We start from the raw sequence: 12,361 nt of genomic DNA, 5'->3' as shown, positions 1-12,361 counted from the left end.
ATTACTGTCATTGCTACTTTATTACTGTCGGTAATGGAAACGCTGTACCTCTGGCTTCGCCAGCTTGGAAGGTGGCCATCCTCAAAGTGAGAGGATCCTCAAATATTTGCAGAGTGAAGACCTGGACTAATTAAAGGGTGAGGATTGGATGAGGCCAGAATTGGATGGGGACGGGCCTTCTGCCCCGAGGTCATCGCCCCACAGGCACAGGGGCCACCGGGAGCTGCCTTTTCACATTGTGTCTGTCACTTCTTTGTGCCTTTGTGCTGCCTGACATGATTGTGGGAGTTGAAATGTGCGCTGAAATGTGGGGTGATCACTTCTGACCTGCTCACCTTTGAGCTATTAAAGGTGACCCCAAACCCCAGTGGGAGGGGTGAGAAGTCAGTGCCCAAGAAAAGCCTGAATCCCAAGGGATTCATGGTAGGGCGGTGGGATCGTCACATTTCAGCATCAGCCCATTTCCACCCCCACCCCAACCGTGGGTCTCAGGACGTCAAACATGCGTGTGTCAAGCAGTCATTGCTGGGATCCTTGACCCTTTCTTCTTCACTTATGATTATTAAAGATCATCTAACAAACAAGTTATCGATAAGCAGGGTCAGGCTGTAGTGCATTAATATGATTCTGTCAATACGCAGGTTATTTCTATAACTAAAAAGGGTTGAGGATAAAAGACAAATGTACGTGTAGAACCGATAATTGACCTATGATTTATTTCCCCCTCGGGAGACGCTGAGGTGCAGAGTCACCGGGCTGCGGGGTCCCCCAGGCAGTTTCTCCAGATGGGCTGTCATCCAGGTATCCAGGCGAAGTTGGGGTATGAGGCCATCGAAAGGCCAGGAGCAGGTCACACCTGACCCACAGGGGTCCTGGGAGGATGCATTTTCAGACACGAGTGGGCAGAGCCACCTCCAGTTTGCAATGGGCGGAGCCTGGTGTCGTTCAAGTGAACGGGATTGAACACAGCCGGGAAGCCACAGGAGGCAAGTCCTACGCAGGCCTGACACCCGCGATGGATGAACAGTGCTCTGGGGCTGCAGAAGGGTCGGCCACCTGGGGACCCTGGGTTTTTGGAACATGAAAGAACATTCTAGAAAATTCAGGACTCTTCTGCAGGCATCCAAGCCCACACGCTTCTTCTGACTCTTGAACACAGACCCTCAGGAGGAAACTCTGGTCCCTGATCCAGGAACAGACAGTTCTGTGGAACCTTCTCCTGGTTTCTGGGGGCACGTGTCCAGTTCCCGGAGCTGGCTATCATGAGGCCCCTGGACGCACCAGTGGTTCCTTTTCTAAGACTGAAAGTTACAGCTTGTCACGAGTCATTGATTGGACGTGCCACACATCACCCTGCTCTTATGATTTACGTGCACTTCCTCCGGGGACATCAATCTTCCGGAAGCAGGAGGAGGAAGCTGTCCCCTGAGGGCAGGTGCGACACTGGACCTGCATCTCCCCAGGACAAGGGCCTACGGAGCCCTGACCTGGGCTCAGGCTTCAGCTCACCGCCTGGCACAGGAGAGGCTCAGACCCTGACACAGTGTGGACCCAGCAGCTTCCTCCTGCCAGTCCTGCCTGGCCAGCACCCTACCCTAGCTCCCTCATGGCCTGGGCTGTCAGCCTGTTCTCTCTGTGTCCAGAGCTCAGCTGGACAGGAACCCCCAGGTAGCACCTTTGGGAAAGAACTCCCTCTGGGGCCAGCACAAGAGGGCAGGGGCTCTTAGGCCTGGTCAGGGCTGGACCCAGCCCACCCGGTTCAGAGAGTGGTGACAGAAAGGGCTGAACAGCATCCAGGGACTGGGACTCTGAGACCCTGAGCCTCCCAGTGTATGCGGAGCCCGTTTCGGGCCTGGGGGAGAATTCAGAGCCTTGGTTGGAAGGGTTCTGCCAGAGGTTAGGTGTCCTGAGCTGGGGTAACCTGCACCTCTTCTCTCTTGAAAGGAATAGCTTTGGGGGGCAGACCAGGGGAACAGGAATCCTTGCAAGTAATCCTCCCCGACAACCGCCACCGCAAAGGAAGGTGGTCAGCCTAAGCCCTGCCCCCAACTCGACTCATGTTCCCCCATGGCATCAGGGCCTTGTGTCTCAGCCCTGGGAGCCTGGGGGAAAGGCCCAGGGAGGGCCTGGGTAAGTTGCTTCCTGGGCCAGGAGCTGGCGGGAGTGAGAGGCAAGACCCCTATCCAGATGATTCAGAGGGGCCTGTGTTTCCAAGTTAAGGATCAAGGAATTGCCCTCTGCTGGGGGAGCGCTTTCAGTGAGGGCAGATCAGGCACTGAGCTGTTAACAAGGTGGCTTGTGGGTGGGCAGGGGTTGGGGCACCGGGGTGGGGGGCACTGCCCTTATTTCTCTGCAAGCCAGGTGCAGGGGGAACCTGCTCTGTCCAGTGCCTGGGTGACCCGGAACCAGAGGCCAGGCAGGTGCACACCTGGGCTGCCTCCAGTCCTTCCTTTAAGAAGCTGCCTGGTCCCACCCTCTGTCCGTGCCTCTGACCCATCCTCTCGATGCCTGAGGGGCCGACAGCTGCCGCCTCTGCCCTCCCGCCGCTGTGCACCTGTGGGAAGGTTAACCTACGTCTCTGAGACCTTTCCCACCTGTGTAGACTGCGGTGACAGCTCTTCCTCGGGCTCTGAATTTGACGCCTGCGTGAGCCCAACTGCAGAAGACTCTGGAGAGTGCCGTAGACAGCAGGGTGGTCGACCAGTCAATCCTGAAGGAAATCAACCCTGAATATTCACTGGAAGGACTGAAGCTGAGGCTCCGATACTTGGGTCATTTGATGCGAAGAGCCGACTCACTGGAAAAGACCCTGATCTTGGGAAAGATTGAAGGCAGATGGAGAAGGGGCGACAGAGGATGAGACGGTTGGATGGTATCACCGACTCAAAGAATGTGAGTTTGAGCAAGCTCTAGGAGATAGTGAAAGAACGGAAGCCTGGTGTGCTGCAGTTCATGGGGTTGCTGTCAGACACAACTTAGTGACGGAACCACAGCAGTGAGTCCCCCATGGCACCCGGCCCTCCCGTCCTCTGTTCCCTGCTGTTTTGCTGGTGTTCCTTTGGGCAGCCTCTTACAGGTCCCCAGCTGGTTGTGGGGAATGGGGCCCAGTGCCTGAGCTCTGTCCAGTGCCCCCCCAGCCCACCACCACCCCACCCCCTCACCACCCCAGAGCCCACCACAGCACATCAGCACAAGCTGAGCAGGGAAGACCCATGGACTGAAACCACGTAGAGTCCAGGCCTTACACAAGGTGGCCCTCCCTCCCCCGTTGTGCAGATCCTCCTTCCTTACCTGCTCCCTGCCCCCCATCCAGCTGCCGGCCAGCACCCGCATCCATATTCTCCCTCAGAGGCAAACTGAACCCCCACCTGGGACTTGAGGACTCCCATGGGCCTCTCTGCACCTGGTGGCTGCTTCCCATCTCTGGGCCAGCTCTTCTGCCCCTGCCCCCCACCCTGCTCCCCTCCAATTCCACTTTCTCGGGGGGCCTCTGTGTTCATGCTGATGTTGTTGGAGGACAGAGTGGGCTTGAGCCACTGCCTCATCCCCAGAGTAGCTGATGCTGGAATCAACATGGTTTCAAGATTTCTTTGAACGTCTCTGAGGTGCCTTCCAGGGTGCAGTGCAGACAAAAGGCATCCAGTGCTGCTTCTGAAAGGAGGCTGTGAGGGGCCCAGGACAGATTAGACCATAAACCTGGTGTGGTGGGAGAGATTCGTTCACTTACTCAGTCTTCCATGCTGGAGAAGGGAAGGTGTGGGCACCCGATAGCCGCTGGCCAGGCAGCGTGTGCAGCAGAGGGGCTTGTGCCCATGGTCTGGGTGGGTTGGGGGAGGGGGTTGCCAGCGGACAGAGTGTTCTGGGCACATCTGACAGCGGCAAGCCGTGCCCAGAGCTCTGGGGCCATGCAGGGCCGTGTGGGCCAGGAGGAGCCGTTCGCCTTAGACTCGTGCTAATGAGGCCCTGCCACTCCACAGAGGTCGAGACAGAGGGCCCCACTCCTGGCCGGCCTGGGGGTGGGGGTTCTGGGGAAATTGGGGTGAGTCTAGCTAAAGCCCTTGCACGGAGCCCGGGTATTTTGTTGGCCAACAGAGAAAGCAGGCAAGGTAGGACTTGACTATCACTCAAGCTGGGCTGGTTCCTCCTGTCTGATCCGGGGATGGTGGGGCTCCCAGTACCCTGACTTCAGGGTCCTGAGCAGGAGGCTTGGGAAATGCCTCCTGGGAGGGGAGGGGAAGGCGGAGATGCAGGGCTGGGAATGTAAACAGCATGCCGAGGAGACCTATATGCGTTTCGGGCCGGGCCCTCTGAAGGAGCCTGGGTCCTTTTTCGTGCTGTACTTGACTGTGTAAATATTTTTCTTAGGAGTAAAGAGAGAGTCTCCATTCATTGGGTAGGATCTCACTTGAAAGAACTGAGAAGTATCTGTTTAGCCATAAAAGCGAAAAACAGTGTCCAAGGCGCCTTTCAAAAAAATCATTTCTGTAGCTCAAACACAGCCAAGTGGAGTTTTTTTTTTTTTCTTTTTTTTTTAATGCAAAAAATAAATAAATATGACCCGCTCCCAGTTGAGAGCTCAAGAGTTTGTGTCAACACCGTTGGAGCCTTTACTCTGGGAGCCAGAGCGGGCTGGCCGGTGACTAACTGCCCTGACGGTTCCTGGGGGCGCAGCCAGCAGGACACCACCCAGGCCACACCGCCGAGGGGGTGGTGGGGGGGCTCCTGTGAGCTTCTGGCTGGAGTTCAGGTGTGACTCTGGTCGGAAGGGTCAGCGTGTGGCTCCCTTCCACCCAGGGCACCACCCGGCAGCCTCCCAGCCTGTTCCTCTGGATTCAGGAAGCTGGACTCGGACGTGGCCGCCAGCACCCCAGCAGTTCTTTGACCTTTGCCCTGTCACTCTAACTCCCAAGATTCTGTCTCCTATCTCTAAAGCTGGGATAACCCCAGCTTGCGCCCAGTTGGGGCTACCATGAGCAGGACGGGGGAATCGCCTTGGAGGCGCCCGGGAAGCAACCCCCCCAGAACCCCCGCCCAAGGCTCCCAGAAGGACTGCCTGCACTGTCCTCCAGTCACCGCTACAGCCCAGCGCCGGCCACTGCGGCATTTACACCAGGGAATGTGGCCATCATGGTAGGACCTGGACTTGGACTTGGTCAGAAAACTCAGCCTGAGAATTGTTCTTGAAAAAGCTCGTCTTCCCAGGAAGGGAGGATGCACACATGAGGCTGTGGGTGTTCTTTACAGGGATTAAGATGAGCTGACAGCCGGGCGGTTTGATAGACTCTGATCAGCAGTTCATTGGGTCCCTTTGAGGGCACTGCTTAGTTGGTCTAAAACCCTTCTATGACGGGAGGCCAAGTGTGGTCCAAAGCAGCTCACCACGGGTTGGGGCTGGTGGTCACCAGCTTCAGTCTTGACCTGTCTGCCCAGAATGTGTCCCCGAGTCTCCTAGAGGGTGGCAGAGTGAGGCTCAGGGCCAGGCCAGCATGGGAGGGGGCTCCTTCCATCAACCCCTGGGGCCCCCACCCCACCTCCCAGCCTTGCGCAATGACCTGCACAGACCGCCCTAGCCCAGCCCACAGAGGCCCCTTCAAGGGGAGGGGCCTTGTAATCAACTTTTAGCCACTTCTAGACACAAATACTCGTCTTTGGGTAGGTACAAATGTGGCTTTAGCATTGGACAGAGAGGAACAGGGTACAGAGGCCTGGGCTTCAAAGCCAAGAGGAAGAGGTCAATACGTGAGAACACTGGATGACCTCTTGGACCACAGGCCGGACTGGAGGCGGGGGCACTTCATCTGCTTCTCTCTGGTTTTCGAAGCCACGTGTTCAGAGCTCCATCTGGGTTTCCTCCTGTTTGTACGTTTTCAGATCCTGTAATAACAGACTATTTCGAAGGGAGAGAAACCTTCTGGGATTCGTTTGTGACACCGAGCAGAAAGTCTAGCCCCCTCAGGGGACACGCCAGAACTCCAGAGCTGTGAGCATATGGATGTCTGTGTATGTGTGTCTCCTCTGGGCTGACTTTTTGGAGAACAGAGGCTATTTATTTTAAGAGTCAAAAAAAGATGCTTTGAGCAACCCCACTTAGCTCAGTCCTGGCACCGAGACCCTTGAGAGGAGCAAATGCTCCAGGTCAAACCTCACTTTTTGGCTAAACTGCTTAATCAAAACTCACCTAATACTTCTGCTGGTGCAGAGACGGGCTTGAGAGCAGAGACCAGCACTGCCAACAGCCGGCTGGCCAGCAGTGCCTGTGCCGAGGGCTCGGCAAGCAAAATAAAGAGGGTTTTCAGCAAAGCGGCGGAGTTGGCAGCGAGAAGGCTGGGACAGAGGCTCCAGAAGGGGTGCGTGGGGCAGACTTTCACCCAAGGTCAGCGAGTCAGTGAAGAGCAGGGGTGATGGTGGTCACACCTGCCAAGGTGGCCGTCACATCAGGGGGAGCGGGAGGCAGAGAGAAGTTGCTGGGACAGGATGGTCCTGGGACCCACTCAGATCTCCTGGCAGGAGGACGACTTCCTCTGTATGGGAGTGTCGGCCAGCTTGGGCTTAACGCCCCCAGCTCTCTCTGCATCGCACGGTTGGATGGGGCTCCGTTCTGCAGCTGAAGCACCCCAAGCTGGGCCTGTCCAAGGGGAGCCCAGGGCCAGGCTCCAAGGAGCAGTAGAGAAACCCTCATCTGCCTGGTTCCACCGGCCTGGCCCTGCACTGAGAGCCTCCTCTGCCTGGTCCCTCTTGCTCCCCATGTTGCGCTGGCATCTTGACCTTCAGGGATGGGGCCACTGGAACACCCACTTCTGTCCCCCCAGCCTGGGGTTCTGCCACCAGCACAGGCCTTCAAGCCATGGGCAGGAACCGCTCTGAACACTCTTGTCTCCCAAAAGCAGCCTCCAGTTTCCAGCTGCCCCCCAAATCAATAGCGACTGTGGCAGTGCCCGGCTGAGAAGTCCAGCTCCTCAGTGTCCCCAGGACAGTGGCCTGGTGGTCAGCATGCTTGGTGGGTGTCTCTGCAGGAGGTCCCCAAGGCCCCTTTCCTGGGAGGGGTCACAGCAGCAAGGCAATGAGGAGTGGCATCGCAAGGTCTTCAGGCTCGGGCTCCTCCATGGCGGGCTTTGGGTGGGGACCTGCTTTGTCCTTCACAAGGGGACAGGACCCGGGAAGGGGAGTCGCTCAGATGGGTGGCCCCTTCTGCAGTTTTGTCCTGGGCCCTGGAGACTGTGAGGCTTAGAAAAATTAACACAGTGTTTCTTCCTCTGATTCAAGCCACCCTGTCATAAGGGGCAAGTGGGTGAACTGCAGGACTCGGGGCCCATGCTGGGACCTTCAGTTCTGCCTGATGCTGACAAGGGTCTCCAGGTGGGGTGCAGGCCTGAGAAACCTGGAGGAGGAGAGTGGTCCATCTCCTTCCCTGGGGAGCACGGCCTCTTCCTGGACAACACAGGCTCTCCTGGGACCCAGGCGGTCTGCCTCTCTCCTCCTGCCCTAGGGCTGCCCGGGTTCCAGCCACCCTTCTTGGCTCTGAATTTAGGAGTGAAAAGCAGACAGACAAGAGGACTGCCTGACTGACCCGTCTGCTGGCAGAGCTTAGCCCCCAGGGCTGAAGCTAGCTCGTCTCCCCCGGGGCCTGTCCACCCGGGTCCAGTAGGGCCTGAGCACCTAAGTACCTGACCTCTCGCTGGCCCTTCTGGAGAGACTTTCCCGGTGTGTCCGTGTCTGCCTCTTCTGCCTCATTCTCTGTTTTCACTCCTAGTCACATTCCAAACCACAATTTCAGAATCTATTAAAAGAAACATAAAATCCCCAATTGGTTAGAATTCTCAACATTTAAAAATATGACTTATTGTTTTTACAGCTGAGTCTAGGCAGATCTGCCAGCATTTGGAACGGAGCGTCTTGGTCCTCTGACCTGACCTGCATGGGCACTGGCGGGCACTCTGCTCCGAGCTTGTCATTCAGGAAGCAATGGTGTCATTATAAGGGGAGGGGGAACAAAACCCCTGGGTTTGACCCCATTTCTCTTCTTATTCTCCAAATATTGGTTTCCATCTTGGTTTCTATTCTTATGGAAGCGACATCACAAATTTATATATGTGTTTGTGCAGAGTACTTTTGATCCAAAAGGGAAAATCCCATTGATGCTGCTAATTTGTCAGTTTGCATAGCTTAGAAAGGGCTCTGGGACTTGTCACTGAAACATCACCCTCTGGAGTGGAACTGGGTGGTTTTGAGGTGGAGATGCCAGCCAGGCAAAATGCTACAGCTCTTCAGAACTGAGCCAAGGAAAGCTCCAAGTCGAAGCCGTTGGGTGGAAGAAAGACCCAGGGTGGCTGGCACTCTCCTTGATGCCCCAAGCCCATGTCCATGGGCGGGATGGTGGTGGGAGGAGGGAAGACTTCCTGCTGCTGCCACTGCCCACTGCTGGGGTAGGGGCTCACCCCAAGAAACAAGGAAGGAGCCCCTTACCCATTTCAAGCACCACAGTGCCCCTAACCACACGTGCAGTCTGTACCCAGTGAGCTCCACAGCGTGGCTGGGCTCCACAATGTGGCTCCTCCCTGTGATCTGGGCAGACCCCCGTTCTCTTATGGAGAAGCCACCCTCCCTACCCCTATTATTTCAGAGCTCGATCGCTCTGCTTGCATGTGTATAGCCCACTGTAGCTCGAGGACCGTGCTCGCGGAAACTAACAACCCTTTTCCAAATTGTTTTGCAGCAAATGCTGACGGATGCGGAGGTGTCATCGCAGGAGAGCTGCATCCAAAAGGTAGGCAAGCTGGTTCTGCGCCTTCTCCCCTCCTGTTGAGCCTGCATCCCCGTCGAGCCTGCGCTCTGGTTGAGCCCGAGCTCCCGAGTGTGAGGCCATCTGTGGTCGGGCGAGCACATGATTCCCCAGGGATCAAGACAGATGCTGGTTTTCATGGTGCAGCAGGTAGCAGCTCGCTTCACAGAACCAACCTGGTTCCGAGAACCAAGGCAAGCCCCGTACATGTGGGAATGCTTTGGGCCAGTCAGTCGCATAGAAGTGAAATAAATATAGATTGTGTTTATTTAAATATCTTCACTGGATACTCACATGAAGAATATAGAGAAGAAAAGCACAATTAGCTGCAGATTCAACAAAGCCTTTCATTGTACTCAGTCTCCGAAGATGGCTCAGGCACCGTGTTGAGTAAGCAAAGTCAGGCGACAGAAAAAGTGTCAATGTGGGCATTATCCCCTGGTGATGGGTAACAGCTGGTTGACAAACACGAGATCTGAAAGGCCCAAAGAGTGGGCCAGGCCCAGGAAAACACCCCCCCCCACACACACACAGAGGGAAGTACGCACCCACAGGCAGGCACATTCCTGTATGTGCATGCTAGGCAGACAGCAGAGGGGAGGGGTGCAGAAATCACCCCAAAACCCAGAAGCCATTTGTCAGCTGGAGTTCAACATCTAGAGAATTTGGGCCATCTATGCATAAGTATATACATGTACACACACACAAACATATAGACACACACTTGTATAGACACAGACATGCACACAATATACAGACACACAAACACACAGATATAAATACATGAGGTAGCTGATGCAGTCTTTGGGTTTTCCAGTAGCATTAAAATAGCCTTTTCTCTCCTGGCATCTTGACTTCAAAGCATTGTACAGACCAAGCTGAGAGAGTCCATCTTCCCAGGGTACCCAGACCGTGTCAGGAAGCGCAGCGTGGGCATCTGGGGCGATGGGTCAGCACAAGGCGATCCAGCTGCTGTCAGGGGCTGTTTTCTTAGTTTCAGAATCGCCGAGCTATGCTCATGAGGTGCTGTCCCCTCTCCCAGGAGTATCCAAAAACACTGCCTGAGCATACATTCCTGTCATCATGAAAAGTCCTCTTTGGGTCTGGAAGTGACGAGAAAGCAATTTACTGGTTCCGCTGATCTCTGTGACTTTCTTCCTGTGTCTGGCTGGCTGGTTAGGGTCTGGGCAACTGGGGGACCCGCCATCCCGGGGGACTGAGCCTTAAGAGCTGAGGCCTTCCCTTTTCACCAGGGTCAACCCCAGAGACATTGATTTCAGAGAAAAACCATGTGATGGGGGATGTGGTCTGACCCTGCGGTGACCTCTGGCAGGGGTGACCTCTGGCAGGGGTGACCTTCGGCCTCATTTGTCTCCATAAGCGCGTCTGTGTCTGGCCCGGGGGGCAAATGTCTGAGCAGAGCTGGGACAGAGTGTCCTCTCCCTGTTCACTGCTCCGGGGCTTGAGGCCTCTCTTCCTGGAAATGCATCCGCAGGCCCCAAAGTGAATCCCGGCCATGTCCCTCTCCCTCCTCCACCCCCCACCCTGACCCTGGGAGTGAACTCTGTTTTCTTAAAGGAAGAGGTGGCCAGAGCAACTTGAACAGCTTCCTTGCTCCTTTCACAGCGTTTCAGAGAATTGAGGTGCTTCCACCCCCCACGCAGAGGAACCATAGTCAGCTCCTCTCTCAACTACTAAAAGGAACGTGGAACCTTCATCTTCCCCGCTAAGAAGGAGCTCACACAGGGCGGGAGGTGAGAGGTGGGTCAGGCAGTTGTCCGGCCTGGGGGCAAGCTTCAAGGCAGAAGGTCAAAAGGCGGGGTCTAAGGTTAAGGTCGTGAGGGGGAAGGGATGCATCCTCTATCCCCTGAGCTGGTGCTGTCTCCAACGTGGCCTCTCCTTTTTACAAACAGTGGAGGGCAGGCCTTGGATGCTGTGGCCCAGACGTCCTTCCGAGAGCTCCACACGGAGTGGGCACAAGCACCCTCCAGCCAGGGACCCACTCACAACTGCCCAGCTTGGCACAGCCTCCCTTCAGATGCAGACCTTTGTAAGGCCCGTTGGAAGGGTGCCCATGGAACCAGACCAGACACCCATGGCAGCTACAGCAGCTGGGAGGGGCCGGTTCCGGGCAGCAGAGCTGAAGGGGCCGGGGCGTGGTTGCTCTGAGAGCCGCTCTCCCATCCCCAGCCCCTGAGTCTCCGCCCTAAGGCTTTGTCCACCTCCCCGGATACCTCTGCCTTCACAGAGAAGTGCTCCGCTGAATCCCCAGACTCTCCCGTCCTCACACTAAACTTAGTGCGAGGCATTTGGGGCATCAAGTGTGGTGGGGTGGGTGCCCTTGGTCATGTTGGTCGATGATCGAAACCTTAACTTGGCATCTGGAGCCATTTGGTTACTTCCCAGAGAGGGAGGGAGGGAAAGAGGTGCTGAGAGAGACTCAGGTGCAAAGGTAGCTGGGGTACTGCAGCGGGGGCCGGAGGACAGTCAGTGAGGCCTTCTCTTGACCTTCTTCCCAAATGGAAGGTCACAGCTGTGTCCCTTACAGCTTTGGAGACGCACACGTGCTTGTTACATGAGAGGACCATACACGCCTCAGTGCGCTAGGGATTAATTTAGGTATTCCTTGGTGATAGGAGATAGACCCCATTTATCAGTCTTATAGTTTAGGATTTTGGTGTCTGGCTGAACAGGGCCTCTCTTCTCCCAAAGACACACACGTCTGGGGGCGTTAAGGTCCTCCAGGGAAGCACTGAGGCTATGCAGCCTGGGATTGGTCAACTGACACCTCTGAGCATCACTTATTCCAACTTCAGGATTCACTGAATCACACTTTCTGCTCTTTATTGGCATCATGGAACCCCATGGACTGTAGCCTGCCAGGCTTCTCTGTCCATGGGATTCTCCAGGCAAGAACACTGGAGTGGGTAGCCATTCCCTTCACCAGGGGATCTTCCTGACTCAGGGATCAAACCCAGGTTTCCCGCGTTGCAGGCAGATTCTTTACTGTCTGTTTGAGCCACCAGGGAAACCCTCAGTGAAAAGTAACTAAGGCTATTAATTCAATCAGTGGCTTGACACAAGAGATGCAGAAAGGGTGATGTTTTGTAGGAAGCGGTGGTTATCAATTCTTGGTATTAAAGAACCAAGATGCTGAAGAGGCTGTGGACTCTACCTGTCAGAGTTTACAGAGGACAAAACCCAGGCCCAGGGAGGCTGGTGGTGCCTACATCCGCAGGGGAGGCGGGATTTGAACCCAGGATCTCTGGCGCAGAGCTGGGCTCACATTGGAGAGATAGTGGCTACAGCCTGGGAGCCGGCACCAGGCTTGGACCCGCCCTGAGAACCCTCCTGCGCCCCTCCCTCGGGTCACCTCCATCCCCAACCTGTCCTGGTCTCTTGTGTCCCTCTGTCCCCAGTCCCTCCTGTGGCCCCCTGTGGTGCCACCAATCCCTCTGCATTCCTCCCCCACCTCCACCCTGCCCCCTATCTTCACATTCTTGCATCCTCCTTCCACCGCCCACTGGTTCCCTGCATCACCTCCTCCTGTGTGCAGCACGCCCAAGTGCTCCTGCTCCATCG

The 12,361-nt window shown here is 55.9% G+C and overlaps 1 protein-coding gene across 1 annotated transcript in view; it reads left to right on the top strand.

The window, feature by feature from the left end:
• Positions 1–12,361, top strand: part of PRDM16 (PR/SET domain 16) — a 337,762-nt gene that overhangs the window by 151,160 nt on the left and 174,241 nt on the right. The window contains exon 3 of the mRNA XM_055582479.1: positions 8,714–8,764. Within this exon, the coding sequence (XP_055438454.1) occupies positions 8,714–8,764 (51 nt within the window). The remainder of the gene's footprint in view (positions 1–8,713; positions 8,765–12,361) is intronic.

This window comes from Bubalus kerabau, chromosome 5, assembly GCF_029407905.1.
Source record: "Bubalus kerabau isolate K-KA32 ecotype Philippines breed swamp buffalo chromosome 5, PCC_UOA_SB_1v2, whole genome shotgun sequence".
Taxonomy (NCBI): domain Eukaryota; kingdom Metazoa; phylum Chordata; class Mammalia; order Artiodactyla; family Bovidae; genus Bubalus; species Bubalus kerabau.
Note: the sequence above shows the minus strand (reverse complement) of the source record. Positions and strands in the feature narration are given on the sequence as shown.